At 45.1% G+C, this 22,137-nt stretch overlaps 1 protein-coding gene across 1 annotated transcript in view; it reads right to left on the bottom strand.

Moving 5' to 3' along the window:
- Positions 1-22,137, bottom strand: part of C6H18orf63 (chromosome 6 C18orf63 homolog) — a 237,418-nt gene that overhangs the window by 51,786 nt on the left and 163,495 nt on the right. The window contains exon 7 of the mRNA XM_075316417.1: positions 1,346-1,455. Coding sequence (XP_075172532.1) covers positions 1,346-1,455 — 110 coding nt within the window. The remainder of the gene's footprint in view (positions 1-1,345; positions 1,456-22,137) is intronic.

Raw genomic sequence — 22,137 nt, 5'->3', positions numbered from 1 at the left:
TCGCATGCTATCACAATAAAATACATTTTAGTTTGAGGGTGTAATATGAAAATATGAGAAAATGTTCAAGAGAATGAATTCTTTTACAAGGCACTAACTAATGAAATGTGTCATGCTGATAATGTAATGAAGCCCAGCCTAATCAAATAACTGCAATTTAAGATCATCAAGAAAGATTAAAAAGACAAGTATAAAAAAAATTTTTAAAAAGGTTTTAAAGTTTCAATGAACCTCCATTAATTATGAAAATAGAAACATTTAAAAATATATATTTGCTGTGTTTGGGCCTTCAAACAGCTCCATCACTAAAAAAATAAAAAAGTTAAAGGTTTCAGTAAATAGAGACACAAATTAAATTTCTTTTAAAAAGTTAAACGCATTGAAATATACATAGACATAAATTTGGTCTTGCCATAATTGTGCTAAGGCCGGAGTCACACTTCCGAGTGACTCGCCGAGTCTCGCATAGGCATCACCCAGTATGGCCGCACACTCTCGGGACAGGAGCGTTTCAGCTGCATAAAAATACATGCTGCAGACTGCTCCTGTCAGGAGAGAAACCAGCTGCGCCGGGTGATGCGATCAGGTAACCATTATTATCGCAGAGAATGTTGTAAATAAAAAGCTCCCAAATAACAATAATAAAAATTAATTCTTATCATCTTTTCACCTCACTTAGATTTGTTTCCCGTTTTCCAGTACTTTAAATGGTAAAGCGAGTGCTAGCATTAAAGCTACACCTTGTCTAGCCTTGATATAACTAAGTTAACAGAAAAAACTTATGAGTCTTGAGAGATGGTAAGAAAAAGATAAAATGGAAAAACAAAAAATTTGCTGCAAAGGAAAGGGGTTAAAACCTAAACAAATTGTAACCATTTTTGTAAATGTGTGGTTTGCACAGCCTCATTTTGTAAGGAGGCTCTCACAAGGTGTACAACTACTGAACAATCAGCTGTTATCTATGAAGCAACCAGGCAGCAGGATTTCTATACCACTGAAGTATAACAACAGGGGAAAACATTTCCATTGAAATCATTGGGGGTCTTTCTGTAAGGCCGGAATCACACTTGTGTGTAACTCACACGTGAATCTAGTGACATCACCTGTCATGGCCAGCTGCTCTCCAGATAGGAGTGTGTATCTGCATGTATCTCTGGAAAGTGTGACTCCGGCTTAAATTCTGGAAATGCTAGATCACTGGCTTGGCTAATATGTAAGAACCCTGAACAGGAAACCCACCCTCAAATCCCACTTCCTTTATTAACTCAGAAATCAGTAGTAGGTTATTTTAAAATTAGTTTACTACCCTTAAATATCTGATACATGCATCCTAATGAAAACGTACCTTGGTAAAACGTAGCACCAATTGCTTGAGTCACTTTTTTGTCTTATAGAGGAACTATTCCAGGTTAATGATCTCTGAAAGCATTCCGAGTCAACATCAAAATCACACAGCTAGATTAAAAGAGAAAATAGTATACATTTTGCTAAAATAATAGGGACATTTTATTTATGTGATGTTACGTTCAGACAGTCCCATAGACAATAAATTAAGCACCACTGCACATGCTCATCCTTCGCTTCATTCAGTTGGGGCTGTGCAAAGCTTCTTTCTCTAAATTGGTAGGGAGCCCCCATGGTTTAACTCTCAGCAATCAGTAAATTAACAATAACATTAATTTTATGTAAAAAACATTGCAACTGTTGCCCTTTCAAAAGGTATTTCCCTTCTTGCTTGTTAATTTTATTTGAACTGTTATTCATAAATAATTTTTCAAATTAAACAAATTCCAAATGTGAACCACCTTTGAACCAAAGTGAAGAAATAGCTACTTATTAAAGAGGTTATCTACTTTTGAAAATCACTTTATTTCAAAACTGTTACTTTAAATTAAAGGTGTGACCCGTAGACTGAATAAATGTTGATCTAAAGTCCTGTCTATTTATTGCCATAATCTAAACTAATTTCTAATATTGCTGCATTAAATATTCCCTCATGGACCCTCCCCATTACTAATCTAGGCTTAGTGGTAGCTGTGAGCTGTCAGTAACCCATTATTCCCCCGATTGCAACCGCACATTGGCCTTGAATATGAGTCATGTAATGTTCTGTGATTGTCGCATTTAATGGATGTGACAATTCTGGGTGGATGCAGGCTACTATTTTTAGGCTGGGGGAGCCCAATAAACATGGGTCTCCCCAGCCTGAGAATTCCAGCTCCCAGCTATCAACTTTATCATGGCTGGATATCAAAATTGGAATGGACGACACACCATTTTTTAAAAAAATATTTTGATACACAGCCAAGATAAGTACATGGCTGGGGGCTCCATCATTAGCCGTATGCTTTATCTGTGCTGTGTACCATAATATGGGGAGACTGTACGCCAATTTTTTTATTTATTTATTTTTACACCACTATATGGACACACACAGCGCCTCTGATTAATAGCAGTCAGATATGCTGCCAGACAGGGTGAGGGCGCATCTGACTGCAACTGGAGACTCCGGGACTGCTGGTGGGTGGGGGAAGCAGTGCATATGTATGAGATTAATTAGCGGCCTCGGAAGTAGTGTTATAGCTGTTGCACAGCTTCTAGCTTCCCAGTTGCAGAAGAAAGTTCATAGAGCAGATTACATGGGATAACAAACGCTTTACTTCTAGGAGAACATGAGGTAATGATTAGAGATGAGCGAACCGGTCCCGGTTCGGCTCGAGGCGGTTCGCCGAACGGGGGGTCTGGCTCGAGTTCGGCTCGTCGAACGTTCGACGAACCGAACTCGAGCCCATAGGAAACAATGGCAGGCAATCACAAACACAGTAAAACACCTAGAAAACACCCTCAAAGGTGTCCAAAAGGTGACAAACAACTCACAACACAACACAAACACATGGGAAAGTGACAAGGACATGTACTCATGCGAAAACAAAACAGCTGGACAAGGAAAAAGAGGAGGACACACAGATATAGGCATGGCACGCCCTTTTAAAGTCATGTAAAACACCGCAAGGTGACTCCAAGCGGAGTCTCCCTTTTTTCCAAAAATTGGGCCCCACACACCCACCCCTTCAGTGGCAGCAGTTGTGCCCCAGTTGTACACTTCACAGCTAGATTTGCATCAAGCACATTCAAAAATACGCCATTCTTATCCGTCCCCAGGATGACACCGGGGTAGGTAGCAAAGTCTTTCCTGATCCCAGCTCTGTTCATCTTGGCTTCTTTTAAAAACACAGCAAGCAAGGGTTACTCCAAGCGGAGTCTCCCTTTTTTCCAAAAATTGGGCCACACAGACACCCACCCCATCAGTGGCAGCACTTGGGCCCTAGTTGCAAACAGGATGTTTTGATTTGCATCAAGCACATTCAAAAATACGCTATTCTTAGCCGTCCCCAGGATGACACCGGGGTAGGTAGCAAAGTCTTCGCTGACCCATGACTTGTTCATCTTGGCTTCTTTTAAAAACAATGTAAGCAAGGGTTACTCCAAGCGGAGTCTCCCTTTTTTCCAAAAATTGGGCCACACAGACACCCACCCCATCAGTGGCAGCACTTGGGCCCTAGTTGCAAACAGGATGTTTTGATTTGCATCAAGCACATTCAAAAATACGCTATTCTTAGCCGTCCCCAGGATGACACCGGGGTAGGTAGCAAAGTCTTTCCTGATCCCAGCTCTGTTCATCTTGGCTTCTTTTAAAAACACAGCAAGCAAGGGTTACTCCAAGCGGAGTCTCCCTTTTTTCCAAAAATTGGGCCACACAGACACCCACCCCATCAGTGGCAGCACTTGGGCCCTAGTTGCAAACAGGATGTTTTGATTTGCATCAAGCACATTCAAAAATACGCTATTCTTAGCCGTCCACAGGATGACACCGGGGTAGGTAGCAAAGTCTTTCCTGATCCCAGCTCTGTTCATCTTGGCTTCTTTTAAAAACACAGCAAGCAAGGGTTACTCCAAGCGGAGTCTCCCTTTTTTCCAAAAATTGGGCCACACAGACACCCACCCCATCAGTGGCAGCACTTGGGCCCTAGTTGCAAACAGGATGTTTTGATTTGCATCAAGCACATTCAAAAATACGCTATTCTTAGCCGTCCCCAGGATGACACCGGGGTAGGTAGCAAAGTCTTTGCTGACCCATGACTTGTTCATCTTGGCTTCTTTTAAAAACAATGTAAGCAAGGGTTACTCCAAGCGGAGTCTCCCTTTTTTCCAAAAATTGGGCCACACAGACACCCACCCCATCAGTGGCAGCACTTGGGCCCTAGTTGCAAACAGGATGTTTTGATTTGCATCAAGCACATTCAAAAATACGCTATTCTTAGCCGTCCCCAGGATGACACCGGGGTAGGTAGCAAAGTCTTTCCTGATCCCAGCTCTGTTCATCTTGGCTTCTTTTAAAAACACAGCAAGCAAGGGTTACTCCAAGCGGAGTCTCCCTTTTTTCCAAAAATTGGGCCACACAGACACCCACCCCATCAGTGGCAGCACTTGGGCCCTAGTTGCAAACAGGATGTTTTGATTTGCATCAAGCACATTCAAAAATACGCTATTCTTAGCCGTCCACAGGATGACACCGGGGTAGGTAGCAAAGTCTTTCCTGATCCCAGCTCTGTTCATCTTGGCTTCTTTTAAAAACACAGCAAGCAAGGGTTACTCCAAGCGGAGTCTCCCTTTTTTCCAAAAATTGGGCCACACAGACACCCACCCCATCAGTGGCAGCACTTGGGCCCTAGTTGCAAACAGGATGTTTTGATTTGCATCAAGCACATTCAAAAATACGCTATTCTTAGCCGTCCCCAGGATGACACCGGGGTAGGTAGCAAAGTCTTTCCTGATCCCAGCTCTGTTCATCTTGGCTTCTTTTAAAAACACAGCAAGCAAGGGTTACTCCAAGCGGAGTCTCCCTTTTTTCCAAAAATTGGGCCACACAGACACCCACCCCATCAGTGGCAGCACTTGGGCCCTAGTTGCAAACAGGATGTTTTGATTTGCATCAAGCACATTCAAAAATACGCTATTCTTAGCCGTCCACAGGATGACACCGGGGTAGGTAGCAAAGTCTTTCCTGATCCCAGCTCTGTTCATCTTGGCTTCTTTTAAAAACACAGCAAGCAAGGGTTACTCCAAGCGGAGTCTCCCTTTTTTCCAAAAATTGGGCCACACAGACACCCACCCCATCAGTGGCAGCACTTGGGCCCTAGTTGCAAACAGGATGTTTTGATTTGCATCAAGCACATTCAAAAATACGCTATTCTTAGCCGTCCCCAGGATGACACCGGGGTAGGTAGCAAAGTCTTTGCTGACCCATGACTTGTTCATCTTGGCTTCTTTTAAAAACAATGTAAGCAAGGGTTACTCCAAGCGGAGTCTCCCTTTTTTCCAAAATTGGGCCACACAGACACCCACCCCATCAGTGGCAGCACTTGGGCCCTAGTTGCAAACAGGATGTTTTGATTTGCATCAAGCACATTCAAAAATACGCTATTCTTAGCCGTCCCCAGGATGACACCGGGGTAGGTAGCAAAGTCTTTCCTGATCCCAGCTCTGTTCATCTTGGCTTCTTTTAAAAACACAGCAAGCAAGGGTTACTCCAAGCGGAGTCTCCCTTTTTTCCAAAAATTGGGCCACACAGACACCCACCCCATCAGTGGCAGCACTTGGGCCCTAGTTGCAAACAGGATGTTTTGATTTGCATCAAGCACATTCAAAAATACGCTATTCTTAGCCGTCCACAGGATGACACCGGGGTAGGTAGCAAAGTCTTTCCTGATCCCAGCTCTGTTCATCTTGGCTTCTTTTAAAAACACAGCAAGCAAGGGTTACTCCAAGCGGAGTCTCCCTTTTTTCCAAAAATTGGGCCACACAGACACCCACCCCATCAGTGGCAGCACTTGGGCCCTAGTTGCAAACAGGATGTTTTGATTTGCATCAAGCACATTCAAAAATACGCTATTCTTAGCCGTCCCCAGGATGACACCGGGGTAGGTAGCAAAGTCTTTCCTGATCCCAGCTCTGTTCATCTTGGCTTCTTTTAAAAACACAGCAAGCAAGGGTTACTCCAAGCGGAGTCTCCCTTTTTTCCAAAAATTGGGCCACACAGACACCCACCCCATCAGTGGCAGCACTTGGGCCCTAGTTGCAAACAGGATGTTTTGATTTGCATCAAGCACATTCAAAAATACGCTATTCTTAGCCGTCCACAGGATGACACCGGGGTAGGTAGCAAAGTCTTTCCTGATCCCAGCTCTGTTCATCTTGGCTTCTTTTAAAAACACAGCAAGCAAGGGTTACTCCAAGCGGAGTCTCCCTTTTTTCCAAAAATTGGGCCACACAGACACCCACCCCATCAGTGGCAGCACTTGGGCCCTAGTTGCAAACAGGATGTTTTGATTTGCATCAAGCACATTCAAAAATACGCTATTCTTAGCCGTCCCCAGGATGACACCGGGGTAGGTAGCAAAGTCTTTGCTGACCCATGACTTGTTCATCTTGGCTTCTTTTAAAAACAATGTAAGCAAGGGTTACTCCAAGCGGAGTCTCCCTTTTTTCCAAAAATTGGGCCACACAGACACCCACCCCATCAGTGGCAGCACTTGGGCCCTAGTTGCAAACAGGATGTTTTGATTTGCATCAAGCACATTCAAAAATACGCTATTCTTAGCCGTCCCCAGGATGACACCGGGGTAGGTAGCAAAGTCTTTCCTGATCCCAGCTCTGTTCATCTTGGCTTCTTTTAAAAACACAGCAAGCAAGGGTTACTCCAAGCGGAGTCTCCCTTTTTTCCAAAAATTGGGCCACACAGACACCCACCCCATCAGTGGCAGCACTTGGGCCCTAGTTGCAAACAGGATGTTTTGATTTGCATCAAGCACATTCAAAAATACGCTATTCTTAGCCGTCCACAGGATGACACCGGGGTAGGTAGCAAAGTCTTTCCTGATCCCAGCTCTGTTCATCTTGGCTTCTTTTAAAAACACAGCAAGCAAGGGTTACTCCAAGCGGAGTCTCCCTTTTTTCCAAAAATTGGGCCACACAGACACCCACCCCATCAGTGGCAGCACTTGGGCCCTAGTTGCAAACAGGATGTTTTGATTTGCATCAAGCACATTCAAAAATACGCTATTCTTAGCCGTCCGCAGGATGACACCGGGGTAGGTAGCAAAGTCTTTGCTGACCCATGACTTGTTCATCTTGGCTTCTTTTAAAAACAATGTAAGCAAGGGTTACTCCAAGCGGAGTCTCCCTTTTTTCCAAAAATTGGGCCACACAGACACCCACCCCATCAGTGGCAGCACTTGGGCCCTAGTTGCAAACAGGATGTTTTGATTTGCATCAAGCACATTCAAAAATACGCTATTCTTAGCCGTCCCCAGGATGACACCGGGGTAGGTAGCAAAGTCTTTCCTGATCCCAGCTCTGTTCATCTTGGCTTCTTTTAAAAACACAGCAAGCAAGGGTTACTCCAAGCGGAGTCTCCCTTTTTTCCAAAAATTGGGCCACACAGACACCCACCCCATCAGTGGCAGCACTTGGGCCCTAGTTGCAAACAGGATGTTTTGATTTGCATCAAGCACATTCAAAAATACGCTATTCTTAGCCGTCCACAGGATGACACCGGGGTAGGTAGCAAAGTCTTTCCTGATCCCAGCTCTGTTCATCTTGGCTTCTTTTAAAAACACAGCAAGCAAGGGTTACTCCAAGCGGAGTCTCCCTTTTTTCCAAAAATTGGGCCACACAGACACCCACCCCATCAGTGGCAGCACTTGGGCCCTAGTTGCAAACAGGATGTTTTGATTTGCATCAAGCACATTCAAAAATACGCTATTCTTAGCCGTCCCCAGGATGACACCGGGGTAGGTAGCAAAGTCTTTCCTGATCCCAGCTCTGTTCATCTTGGCTTCTTTTAAAAACACAGCAAGCAAGGGTTACTCCAAGCGGAGTCTCCCTTTTTTCCAAAAATTGGGCCACACAGACACCCACCCCATCAGTGGCAGCACTTGGGCCCTAGTTGCAAACAGGATGTTTTGATTTGCATCAAGCACATTCCAAATCCACAAGCATTTACTCTCCCCAGGATGACACAGGGGTAGTAAATTCCTTCTGGATCCATGACTTGTTCATTTTGATGAACGTCAGTCTGTCCACATTGTCACTGGACAGACGCGTGCGCTTATCTGTCAGCACACACCCAGCAGCACTGAATACACGTTCAGAGACAACGCTGGCAGCTGGACACGACAAAATCTCCAAGGCGTAAGTTGCGAGCTCTGGCCATTTTTGTAGGTTTGAAGCCCAAAAGGAGCAAGGCTCCAGTTGCACAGTCATGGCATCGATGTTCATTTGGAGATACTCCTGTATCATCCTCTCCAGCCGTTGACTATGTGTCAGACTTGTTGTCTCTGGTGGCCTTGCAAAAGAGGGTCTAAAAAAATTATGAAAAGATTCCATAAAATTGCTGTTACCGGCACCAGAAAAGGTCCTACTGGTACGGGTAGACTGTTGAAGATGACGAGACCGTCCCATGTTTGTCAAGTTACAACTGGGAGATTCACTCCCTGCACCTGCACGGTTGTTTGGTGGAAAAGCCGAGCTAAGATCTAGTAACAGCTTCTGCTGATACTCCTGCATACGTGCGTCCCTTTCTATGGCTGGAATTATGTCACAAAATTTGGACTTGTACCGGGGATCTAATAGTGTGGCAATCCAGTAGTCATCATCACTTCTAATTTTGACAATACGACTGTCATGTTGGAGGTAGTGCAACAAAAAGGCACTCATGTGTCTTGCGCAGCCATGCGGACCAAGTCCATGCTGTGTTTGTGGCATAGAGGTGCTACCCGTTCTTTCTTCCTCTGACATCTGACCCCAACCTCTTTCAACTGAAATTTGACCAAGGTCTCCCTCATCCGCTGAGTCTTCCATGTCCATGGACAGTTCGTCCTCCATTTCTTCATGTTCTCCTGCACCTTGCTCAACATTTCGCCTGCTACTATGCGCCCTTGTCGATCCCTGTCCCCCATGGTCCCATGCCTGCTGCGTTGGTGATGATGAACGTCTGGACCTTCGTGATGTTGTTGTCCCTTGCGCATATGAATCCTCCTGTAGTTCCTCCCCTTCATGTTGTCCCACCCCCTGACTCCGAATAGTGTTTAGCGTGTGCTCCAGCATGTAAATGACTGGAATCGTCATGCTGATAATGGCATTGTCAGCGCTAAACATATTCGTCGCCATGTCGAAACTGTGCAGAAGGGTGCATAGGTCCTTGATCTGAGACCACTCCATCAGGGTGATCTGCCCCACCTCTGCATCTCGTTGGCCCAGGCTATACGTCATGACGTATTGCACCAGGGCTCTGCGGTGCTGCCACAGTCGCTGTAACATGTGGAGAGTTGAATTCCAGCGTGTCGCCACATCGCATTTCAGGCGATGAACCGGCAGGCCGAAAGACTTCTGGAGCGATGCAAGTCGCTCTGCTGCGGCGCTTGAACGGCGGAAGTGAGCTGACAGTTTTCGTGCCCTGTTCAGAAGGCCATCTAGGCCGGGATAGTGTGTTAAAAATTGCTGCACGACAAGGTTCAACACGTGAGCCATACAAGGTACGTGTGTCACCTTGCCCAGGCGAAGTGCCGCACCCAGGTTTGCAGCATTGTCGCACACGGCCTTACCAGGCTGCAGTTTGAGTGGAGACAACCATTTATTAAACTCGGACCGCAAAGCTGACCACAACTCCTCAGCTGTGTGACTCTTATTACCAAGACATGTCAAGCTAAAGACCGCCTGATGCCGTTGCGCTCTGCTGCCAGCATAGTAATGAGGGGTGCGTGATTCCTTCTGCGCAGTGAGAACGCTGGTGGCCTGACCAGGCAGGCTTGGGGCGGAGGTGGAGGACCCAGATGAGGTGGAGGATGCAGAAGCAGTGGCGGAACTTGGACAGACAGAGGATTGACACACAAGTCGTGGGGACGGCAAGACTTGTGCAGCAGACCCTTCACCATCTATCACCATAGTTACCCAGTGCCCAGTCAGCGACATGTAACGTCCCTGTCCATGCTTACTGGTCCAAGTATCGGTGGTGAAATGCACCCGTTCACACACAGAGTTTCTCAAGGAAGCGGTGATGTTGTGTGCGACATGCTGGTGTAGCGCGGGCACACCTTTCTTAGAGAAGTAGTGGCGACTAGGCATCTGGTACTGGGGCACAGCGACAGACATAAGGTCTCTAAAATCCTGTGTGTCCACTAGGCGGAAAGGCAGCATTTCGGTAGCCAACAGCTTACAGAGGGATAGAGTCAACCTCTTAGCTTTGTCATGGGTCGGAGGAAGTGGCCTTTTATTTGACCACATCTGAGGGACAGAGATCTGGCTGCTGTGTGTAGACGGTGTTGAGTAGGGTGTCCCTGGAAAAATGCAGGTTTGTGAGGAAAGTGCAGGCGGAGACATGATGTTGCCTTCATCCAACGTTGGTGCTATCGATGTCTGAGAGAGCTGTACACACTCACTTGTTTCCCCTTCCAAACCAACTGACGACCTTACAAGCAAACTGCCTGTTGCGGTTACAGTGGTGGAAGTTTTGCGTGGAAAAACAGGTGTGGCAGCTGTCCCCACAGTCCTAGAAGATGAAGAGCGCGCGGATGCAGTGGAAGGGGCGGGCGGTGGATGGTTCGCTCCGCTAGGCCGCATTGCAGCACGGTGAGCTTCCCACCGGGACTTATGATATTTATTCATGTGACGATTCATGGAAGAAGTTGTCAAACTGCTGAGCTTTTGACCTCTACTAAGAGAATCATGACAAATGTTACATATCACATGAGTTGGGCGATCTTTTTCGATGTGAAAAAAGGACCAGGCTAGGCAAGGCTTAGAGGCCATGCGACCTGTTGATCCACCCCGAATAATGCTCATAGGCAGAGTGGTGGCTGAGGATGCAGTTGTAGACGTGCTACCAGTGCTCCGACTCTGTCCAGGAAGGCGCAAGGTAACTTCGTCGTCGGTTGCATCCTCCTCCACCGCCTCTGTTGACCTCCTCGAGTGCCTGACTGGGGGTTGACAGTAGGTGGGATCTAGAACGTCATCATCAATTGTTGTGTTTGCACTCCCCTCCCCCTCAGACCGAGCCTCTTCTTGCCCTGACGGAATATTTAAGTTGTCATCCCAATCGGGTATCTGCGTCTCATCTTCATCAGTATGTTCCTCATTGTCTATAACCACAGGTGTTACAGTTTGTGACAAAGGGTCAACATTATGCTCAGAAACTTGGTCCTCACGGCCTGAATCTGAGTCACAAAGGTTCTGGGCATCACTGCAGACCATTTCCTGTTCTGTACTCACTGTAGCTTGGGAGCAGACCTCTGATTCCCAGGCTATAGTGTGACTGAACAGCTCTGCAGACTCAGCCATCTCAGTTCCACCATACTGTGCAGGGCTGATGGAGACTTCAGAGCTGGGAGAAATCAAGTGTGATTGGGATGACAACTCAGAGGAATGGTGTTTTTTGGATGCGGTACTTGAAGTGGCTGAGAGGGCACTTGTTGGACCACTTGAGATCCATTCAAGCATTTTCCTTTTTTGCCCATCATCTACCTTTGTTCCTCTTGTTCGTGTCCGTAAAAAAGGGAGCACATCGGATTGTCCACGGTAAGTAGTAGACATCTTACTTTTGCTGGTAGATGGTCTATCTTCAGCAGATGATAATGGAGCTTTGCCACCTTCCCCACGGACAAAACCTTTTTTGCCTTTTCCACCACGCCTCTTCCCCTTTCCACCAGCATCTGTCATTTTGCCACTCATGTTGATTGCGACAAGATTGTGGACTGAAAATGTGGTAGTAAAAATTGAGAGGTGGTGAAGATTGCAGTGGTGGTCTAGCTTTATTAACAGCAGAATAATAAAGAATAAATATCCCTGACAATGCAACTTAGTTATAATTAGTTGGAGTGTGCAACGCAGGCAGACGTGCTGCAAATGTCTTTGCACTAGTGGGACTATAGCAAAGTCCAATAGCCACGTATAGGATGCCACTAGGTACACTGAGTGTTTGCTAGTATAATGGCTTGGTTAGAATGAGTTGTAGTGTGCAACGCAGGCAGACGCGCTCTGCAAATGTCTTTGCACTAGTGGGACTATAGCAAAGTCCAATAGCCACGTATAGGATGCCACTAGGTACACTGAGTGTTTGCTAGTATAATGGCTTGGTTAGAATGAGTTGTAGTGTGCAACGCAGGCAGACGCGCTCTGCAAATGTCTTTGCACTAGTGGGACTATAGCAAAGTCCAATAGCCACGTATAGGATGCCACTAGGTACACTGAGTGTTTGCTAGTATAATGGCTTGGTTAGAATGAGTTGTAGTGTGCAACGCAGGCAGACGCGCTCTGCAAATGTCTTTGCACTAGTGGGACTATAGCAAAGTCCAATAGCCACGTATAGGATGCCACTAGGTACACTGAGTGTTTGCTAGTATAATGGCTTGGTTAGAATGAGTTGTAGTGTGCAACGCAGGCAGACGCGCTCTGCAAATGTCTTTGCACTAGTGGGACTATAGCAAAGTCCAATAGCCACGTATAGGATGCCACTAGGTACACTGAGTGTTTGCTAGTATAATGGCTTGGTTAGAATGAGTTGTAGTGTGCAACGCAGGCAGACGCGCTCTGCAAATGTCTTTGCACTAGTGGGACTATAGCAAAGTCCAATAGCCACGTATAGGATGCCACTAGGTACACTGAGTGTTTGCTAGTATAATGGCTTGGTTAGAATGAGTTGTAGTGTGCAACGCAGGCAGACGCGCTCTGCAAATGTCTTTGCACTAGTGGGACTATAGCAAAGTCCAATAGCCACGTATAGGATGCCACTAGGTACACTGAGTGTTTGCTAGTATAATGGCTTGGTTAGAATGAGTTGTAGTGTGCAACGCAGGCAGACGCGCTCTGCAAATGTCTTTGCACTAGTGGGACTATAGCAAAGTCCAATAGCCACGTATAGGATGCCACTAGGTACACTGAGTGTTTGCTAGTATAATGGCTTGGTTAGAATGAGTTGTAGTGTGCAACGCAGGCAGACGCGCTCTGCAAATGTCTTTGCACTAGTGGGACTATAGCAAAGTCCAATAGCCACGTATAGGATGCCACTAGGTACACTGAGTGTTTGCTAGTATAATGGCTTGGTTAGAATGAGTTGTAGTGTGCAACGCAGGCAGACGCGCTCTGCAAATGTCTTTGCACTAGTGGGACTATAGCAAAGTCCAATAGCCACGTATAGGATGCCACTAGGTACACTGAGTGTTTGCTAGTATAATGGCTTGGTTAGAATGAGTTGTAGTGTGCAACGCAGGCAGACGCGCTCTGCAAATGTCTTTGCACTAGTGGGACTATAGCAAAGTCCAATAGCCACGTATAGGATGCCACTAGGTACACTGAGTGTTTGCTAGTATAATGGCTTGGTTAGAATGAGTTGTAGTGTGCAACGCAGGCAGACGCGCTCTGCAAATGTCTTTGCACTAGTGGGACTATAGCAAAGTCCAATAGCCACGTATAGGATGCCACTAGGTACACTGAGTGTTTGCTAGTATAATGGCTTGGTTAGAATGAGTTGTAGTGTGCAACGCAGGCAGACGCGCTCTGCAAATGTCTTTGCACTAGTGGGACTATAGCAAAGTCCAATAGCCACGTATAGGATGCCACTAGGTACACTGAGTGTTTGCTAGTATAATGGCTTGGTTAGAATGAGTTGTAGTGTGCAACGCAGGCAGACGCGCTCTGCAAATGTCTTTGCACTAGTGGGACTATAGCAAAGTCCAATAGCCACGTATAGGATGCCACTAGGTACACTGAGTGTTTGCTAGTATAATGGCTTGGTTAGAATGAGTTGTAGTGTGCAACGCAGGCAGACGCGCTCTGCAAATGTCTTTGCACTAGTGGGACTATAGCAAAGTCCAATAGCCACGTATAGGATGCCACTAGGTACACTGAGTGTTTGCTAGTATAATGGCTTGGTTAGAATGAGTTGTAGTGTGCAACGCAGGCAGACGCGCTCTGCAAATGTCTTTGCACTAGTGGGACTATAGCAAAGTCCAATAGCCACGTATAGGATGCCACTAGGTACACTGAGTGTTTGCTAGTATAATGGCTTAGTTATCAGTTGGAGTGTGCAGAGGACAAGAGGGTACAGTGGCAGGATTGTGGTGCTCTGGGTAGAGGAATGGAAGACTGCCTTTCTATTCCCTCCTAATGGTGAAATGCAGGTAGGAAATCCCTGACCTGGGCTACACAGACGCTGTTGCTGTTTGCAGGACCTGTCACCTATGGCTCTCTGACCCTGCCGGTTGGAGCCCTTAAAAGGACTGCTATAAAGTGCTCTCCCTAAGCTGTCTAACGCTGTGTATGCAGCGCATACAGCTGTATCGGCTATAGGACTCAGGAAGACGGAGCTGCGACAGTGATGTCTGACACCAAAGACGCAGAAGGCAGATAATGGCGTCCGTGAAGAAAATGTCCGGTTTTATAATGCAGGGACATGTGACATGCAGATCCTATCACACATGCCGTTGCTTCTCTGGCTCAAAGTCCACTTAGCTGTGTGTGTGTCTGGGATTGGCTGACATGCTGGCCCGCCCCACAAGACGCGCGCGCTTAGGGAAGGAAGACAAGAAAAAAAAAAAAAAAAATGGCGATCGCCATTATAGAAACAGCAGTGATCTGAAGGCGCTGTTCACGCACACTATACACTGAAATGTGATAATAGTTTGATTCACAGAGTGACTTACACTATTACAGCAGAAACCAAGCTATGATTTAGCTGTTTTTTGGCTGCTAGAACCGTTCTCGAACGTTTCTAGAACTACCGAGCTTTTGCAAAAAGCTCGAGTTCTAGTTCGATCTAGAACATGCCCCAAAATCACTCGAGCCGCGAACTGGAGAACCACGAACCACGAACCGCGCTCAACTCTAGTAATGATATGCACAGTCATACAGCACTGTATCAGCAAGAGAAACAAAGAAGAAAACAAAAGACTTTTTACAGTACAGTGAGTAAGGAAACAACATCGCTATCTACTGTTAGATCAGCACAAAGTCCTCCTTTACACAAACAAAGAAGTCCTTGTCTGTTGCAAATACCAACAATAGCCACGTTGGAGACTCGGTAAGTATTACGTGCTTGCTCCAATCCCTGTATCCCTTTTACCACTATTTTAAAGTGCCGGATTCTAGTACACATAGACTTATACGGTGACCAACGTCCAGCCAGATATCCGGGATCAGTTCCGTGCCAGGACAGGGGTTTTTTTTAAACCCGGTTGGAACCGCTGATCAAGGGTATCTGCGAATCTGCCCATCACTAGTAGATAGTCTGGTGAGGGAAGAATAGCAGATATTTAATGAAGCCATATTAGAAATTAGTATAGGTTAGTACAATAAATAGAGATTTAGATGAAAATGTCCTCACGCATCTGATCACCCCTTTAATTTGATCATCTTATGTTAGGCCTCTCTGTGATCTGCTGGGTGATCTAGCAACAAGTATTATATTTTCAAGCAACTCTGTCCCTTAGACTAGAGTGTTAGCGATTAGAGAAGGGCAAACCCAGAGATGTTCATGTTTAAAAAAGTCCAGAGACTTGAACCAGAACATGAGCCTGGACGCTGAACATATAAGTCTATGGGGACCCGAATGTTAGTGCTAGAAAATTATGTTAGGCTGAATAATTGCACGGTCCTGGGGGGCACTAAGGAGGAGACAGATGGTTACTTGCTTGTGTGACGCCCTGGGCAAGCCAGGGGTCACAGGTAATGACATCACCACACCCTACACCCCAGTTAGGTACACCTAAGCTAGACCAGAAATCCTTGTTGCCTTCCTCCAGGGGCTGATGTCCACACCAGGGGGTGGGCCAGGCGGTTGGCTCCACCCACCGAGGAGTTCACAGTCCTGGAGGCGGGAAAACACAGGCAGTCAGAGAAGTGAGAGTTGAAGTGAGAGTTGAGTGGTAGAGGAGCAAGTGAGAGGAGTAAAGTGACAGCTAAAGAGCCTGAGAGCGTCCGGGTGTGTGCCCCGGACAGAGACAGCAAGGTTAGCAGACAGCGGTGACCGTCTGCAGGAGTGGCCTATCGGAGGTGCCGTAAGGACCGTGGACGGGTGGTGGCCCGGCGGTACCGGACCGGTACACAAGGAGAAGCCAGCACCATTGGCAGGGGCCTTTCGGATCCCGGCAAGGCTAGGAGTCGCCGTGAATTTGCCAAATCCGTCAGTGAAGGGGACCTCTGGGTCTCCAAACAACTAAGTCCTGATTGAAGGCAACAGTCCAACCATATGAGAGAGACACCGCCACCGCCAAGGCACCAGTTTCTCAGGGCCAGCGCCTGCGGGCAAAGAGGGGCTCCTCCGGCCCATATCCAAGTCGGGGAGTGGGTTACCGGTGGGAATCCATCGCTACCAACAGTGAACATAGGTGCAGGGAAAGAGACAGTCACCGTTAACTACCGGGGAAAAGCAACAGCAGCCGTCCGTGGGAACCGTCTTTCCAGCCGTGTGTTTTACCGAGAACTGTGTCAACGTCTCAGGCTGAGTGAGTACCACCGTGCCGTACGGCACAGCGCTGCCCCCGCGACCCTGCACCTCACCAGGCCCCGCACCCGGCCTGCCATCCATCCCTACCCCATCACCGGGCTCCGGGACAACCAACCCCCTACCCACGGAGGGGAGAAATAACAACAAAGCTGCTCCCTGTCACCGCTCCCGGGATCCCCATACAGAGCAGCGGTGGTGTCCACACAATCACCACAACCGTGGGTGGCGTCACGGACAATAAATCCCCACAACCAAACCCCTTTCACTCACGGGCGAGGAGCGCCGCTCGAGTCCCCGGGATCCGGCCCATCGCTCGAGCCACCACTGAGCAGCAGCGGCCGCAGCAGCAGCCGGACCCGAGCAGTGGGAGAGCGCAGCGTCCCCTCCTCCACCCGCGACACTTGAATTTCTTTATTAAGAAAGGAGAGGACAGAAATGTGCAACAAAGAGGGATGCACATGCGGCCTACAGTATGTGGGACGCAGTGTGCAAACCATGCATGCTTGACTGAATAAACATAGATCCAATATAAGGAATGGATACCAACAACATAGTTTATCCAGACACTTTAGTACCACGCATCAAAAGGACCCCAAACAACTAAGATTAATTATCATCGATCATGTGGTGAACTCTGGCCCTGATCGATTTGAGAAATTAATGAAACGTGAGAGCTATTGGATATTCAAATTAGGGACCGTGCACCCTGAGGGTTTGAATCTGACCATTGAAAATGTTGCCAAGCACTGACTGAGAATAAGGTAATAGGGGGAAAAGGAGAGTAATGAAGGAAGGAAAGAATAAGCAGGAGGGAGTAGAGTGGGGGAAAGAGAGAAAAAAACAAATAAAAAAACAAATCCCTTTAAATCAGTCTGCAACTTGTATTTATTTGTGGTGAGTCCGTGGTTGGCCAGTTTGCGGTGCACCAATATTACTACTATTATTGTGATTTTGCTTGTGCACTATTCTTGCATTGCAATTTATTTGCATACTATTATTATAATTCCATATTAATGTGCTTTTTTTATATCTTTTGTTGTTTTACATTGATTTATATTTCCTTGTTGTTTTTAGACATCTATTTTTATGCTATTTATACCAAGGATTTTTAATCTGTCTATGATAGGGATTAACTGTTTGTCAAGTAAGGGTTAATCTTTGTTAGTCCACATGCTAATTGTAACAACCAATAGGAATTTATCAACCCCTTTATATGTCATTTCCCGTATTTTAATAATTATCCACCTGATGAAGATATTACATTGATATCTAAACGCGTTGTGGTATGGATAAAGAAATTCAATAAACAAACAAAGTAGGAGGGCACCACCCATGGGTTTCCAATACACCCATTAATTTAGAAAGGGGATCTCCTCAGCACATTAAATATGCATAAGAAAGGAGAGGACAGAAATGTGCAACAAAGAGGGATACACCCATATCAAGTATAAAAGGTCTTTATTACAAATTAGGACATGTTGGAACACACAATTAAAAACACTTAAAAGGCAATAGCCATTATAGACATGAATCAGTCCTAAGTATAGGACAGAAAAAAAAACCTCTAATACCCAAGGCAGTTGTAGTGGTAGACAGTTACCTAAGTATAAAACAGGTGAAAGGAATATCAGGGATATCATACATGATCATATATGGTCATATAGGCAGGTTTAGAAAATACAAGCAGATATACATACAGAGTCATGCAGCAAGAAACATTTATAATATAAATCGATAGATTGCCAAACCATATGGCTACTGCAAACTCTAATACTTAGAAATAATCATCCGGAGAACCCTGCAGGATATAGACATAGATATCCAAGATGAGGTAACTAAAGTCTACCATAGATTTCCCTTAGGGGAGATAACCATCACCAGCATATGCTGGATTTACCATAAGTATGGAGAGTAGAGGAACAGCAGTCCCCACGCGTATCGTTGCCTGCTGGGGAAACTTCATCAGGGGTGGGTTCCCTGTGTCCTAAGAGGACAGGTCTTAAATACCTGTTATACGTGTCATCAGCTGTGAGATGTTTTCAAAAGTGCGCTCCACTTTGTTTGTTTATTGAATTTCTTTATTCATACCACAACGCGTTTAGATATCAATGTAATATCTTCATCAGGTGGATAATTATTAAAATACGGGAAATGACATATAAAGGGGTTGATAAATTCCTATTGGTTGTTACAATTAGCATGTGGACTAACAAAGATTAACCCTTATTTGACAAACAGTTAATCCCTATCATAGACAGATTAAAAATCCTTGGTATAAATAGCATAAAAATAGATGTCTAAAAACAACAAGGAAATATAAATCAATGTAAAACAACAAAAGATATAAAAAAAGCACATTAATATGGAATTATAATAATAGTATGGAAATAAATTGCAATGCAAGAATAGTGCATAAGCAAAATCACAATAATAGTAGTAATATTGGTGCACCGCAAACTGGCCAACCACGGACTCACCACAAATAAATACAATTTGCAGACTGATTTAAAGGGATTTGTTTTTTTATTTGTTTTTTTCTCTCTTTCCCCCACTCTACTCCCTCCTGCTTATTCTTTCCTTCCTTCATTACTCTCCTTTTCCCCCTATTACCTTATTCTCAGTGCTTGGCAACATTTTCAATGGTCAGATTCAAACCCTCAGGGTGCACGGTCCCTAATTTGAATATCCAATAGCTCTCACGTTTCATTAATTTCTCAAATCGATCAGGGCCAGAGTTCACCACATGATCGATGATAATTAATCTTAGTTGTTTGGGGTCCTTTTGATGCGTGGTACTAAAGTGTCTGGATAAACTATGTTGTTGGTATCCATTCCTTATATTGGATCTATGTTTATTCAGTCAAGCATGCATGGTTTGCACACTGCGTCCCACATACTGTAGGCCGCATGTGCATTCCAGCAGGTACACTATATAAGTATCTTGGCAAGTCAATTTAAATTTGATTGAATAAGACAGGCCTGTCGTGCGGGATGTGAGGGAAGGGACATTATCCCCAATTACTTCACAACACAGGCATCTAGGGATATTACAACTGAAACACCCCTTACCTACTGGAGTGGTTGTAGCAACAGGTAAAGTAATAGAAAACGGGTTGCTTGGGGCTACCAAATTGCATAGACTGATATTACTATGATAAATGATAGATGGCTTAGGGGGAATACGTTCATGAAACAAAGGATCGCCTTGCAATATTTTTTCAACAGATCATGGTTTTGAACTTTGGAGCGACAAAAAGTGTTGATTAGGCTCCATTTACTAAATCTCGATTTAGTTTTATTTAATTTATCAATGTTTTGATTACTATTAATCTTGTTGATACAAGAATCCTGAGAAAAATTGATAGTCTTCTTAAAAGCATCTTTCAACACTTTTGATGGGTAACCCTTTTGCAAAAATACAGTCAGGGCCAGAAATATTTGGACAGTGACACAAGTTTTATTTTAGCTGTTTACAAAAACATGTTCAGAAATACAATTATATATATAATATGGGCTGAAAGTGCACACTCCCAGCTGCAATATGAGAGTTTTCACATCCAAATCGGAGAAAGGGTTTAGGAATCATAGCTCTGTAATGCATAGCCTCCTCTTTTTCAAGGGACCAAAAGTAATTGGACAAGGGACTCTAAGGGCTGCAATTAACTCTGAAGGCGTCTCCCTCGTTAACCTGTAATCAATGAAGTAGTTAAAAGGTCTGGGGTTGATTACAGGTGTGTGGTTTTGCATTTGGAAGCTGTTGCTGTGACCAGACAACATGCGGTCTAAGGAACTCTCAATTGAAGTGAAGCAGAACAACCTGAGGCTGAAAAAAAAGAAAAAATCCATCAGAGAGATAGCAGACATGCTTGGAGTAGCAAAATCAACAGTCGGGTACATTCTGAGAAAAAAGGAATTGACTGGTGAGCTTGGGAACTCAAAAAGGCCTGGGCGTCCACGGATGACAACAGTGGTGGATGATCGCCGCATACTTTCTTTGGTGAAGAAGAACCCGTTCACAACATCAACTGAAGTCCAGAACACTCTCAGTGAAGTAGGTGTATCTGTCTCTAAGTCAACAGTAAAGAGAAGACTCCATGAAAGTAAATGCAAAGGGTTCACATCTAGATGCAAACCATTCATCAATTCCAAAAATAGACAGGCCAGAGTTAAATTTGCTGAAAAACACCTCATGAAGCCAGCTCAGTTCTGGAAAAGTATTCTATGGACAGATGAGACAAAGATCAACCTGTACCAGAATGATGGGAAGAAAAAAGTTTGGAGAAGAAAGGGAACGGCACATGATCCAAGGCACACCACATCCTCTGTAAAACATGGTGGAGGCAACGTGATGGCATGGGCATGCATGGCTATCAATGGCACTGGGTCACTTGTGTTTATTGATGACATAACAGCAGACAAGAGTAGCCGGATGAATTCTGAAGTGTACCGGGATATACTTTCAGCCCAGATTCAGCCAAATGCCGCAAAGTTGATCGGACGGCGCTTCATAGTACAGATGGACAATGACTCCAAGCATACAGCCAAAGCTACCCAGGAGTTCATGAGTGCAAAAAAGTGGAACATTCTGCAATGGCCAAGTCAATCACCAGATCTTAACCCAATTGAGCATGCATTTCACTTGCTCAAATCCAGACTTAAGACGGAAAGACCCACAAACAAGCAAGACCTGAAGGCTGCGGCTGTAAAGGCCTGGCAAAGCATTAAGAAGGAGGAAACCCAGCGTTTGGTGATGTCCATGGGTTCCAGACTTAAGGCAGTGATTGCCTCCAAAGGATTCGCAACCAAATATTGAAAATAAAAATATTTTGTTTGGGTTTGGTTTATTTGTCCAATTACTTTTGACCTCCTAAAATGTGGAGTGTTTGTAAAGAAATGTGTACAATTCCTACAATTTCTATCAGATATTTTTGTTCAAACCTTCAAATTAAACGTTACAATCTGCACTTGAATTCTGTTGTAGAGGTTTCATTTCAAATCCAATGTGGTGGCATGCAGAGCCCAACTCGCGAAAATTGTGTCACTGTCCAAATATTTCTGGACCTAACTGTATCTTACGTATGAGACATGATTCTTGAAAGAAGCCGTTATCACTGGTGCAATTTTTCCTAACTCTCCAGTATTGGCCATATGGGATGTTAGTGATCCAAGTAGGGAGGTGTTCATGCAACCTCACAAAAAGGTCCAAAACTGGAGATCGCTGGAAGAAATTGCAGCAGTGAAGACAAGTCCCAGGTGTTGAGATTAATATGAGGTGGACACATTGGGGGCTGTCCACCTCAACACACTTCAAGCAGGTAGATGTAAATAGCTACTTGAGGTTTTACAGTGGACACCTACCTCCTTGGATCACTAACATCCTATATGGCCAATACTGGACAGTTGAGAAAAATTGCACCAGTGATGACGACTTCCTACAGGAATCACGTCTCTTACGGAAGAGATTTTTGCAAAAGGGGTACCCATCAAAATTGTTGAAAGATGCCTTTAAGACTGTTAATTATTCTCAGGATTCTTGAATCAACAAGATTAATAGTAATCAAAACATTGATAAATTAAAT

This window comes from Anomaloglossus baeobatrachus, chromosome 6 (genome assembly GCF_048569485.1).
Source record: "Anomaloglossus baeobatrachus isolate aAnoBae1 chromosome 6, aAnoBae1.hap1, whole genome shotgun sequence".
NCBI classification, from domain to species: Eukaryota; Metazoa; Chordata; class Amphibia; order Anura; family Aromobatidae; genus Anomaloglossus; species Anomaloglossus baeobatrachus.
This window is presented reverse-complemented; position numbering and strand designations above follow the sequence as displayed.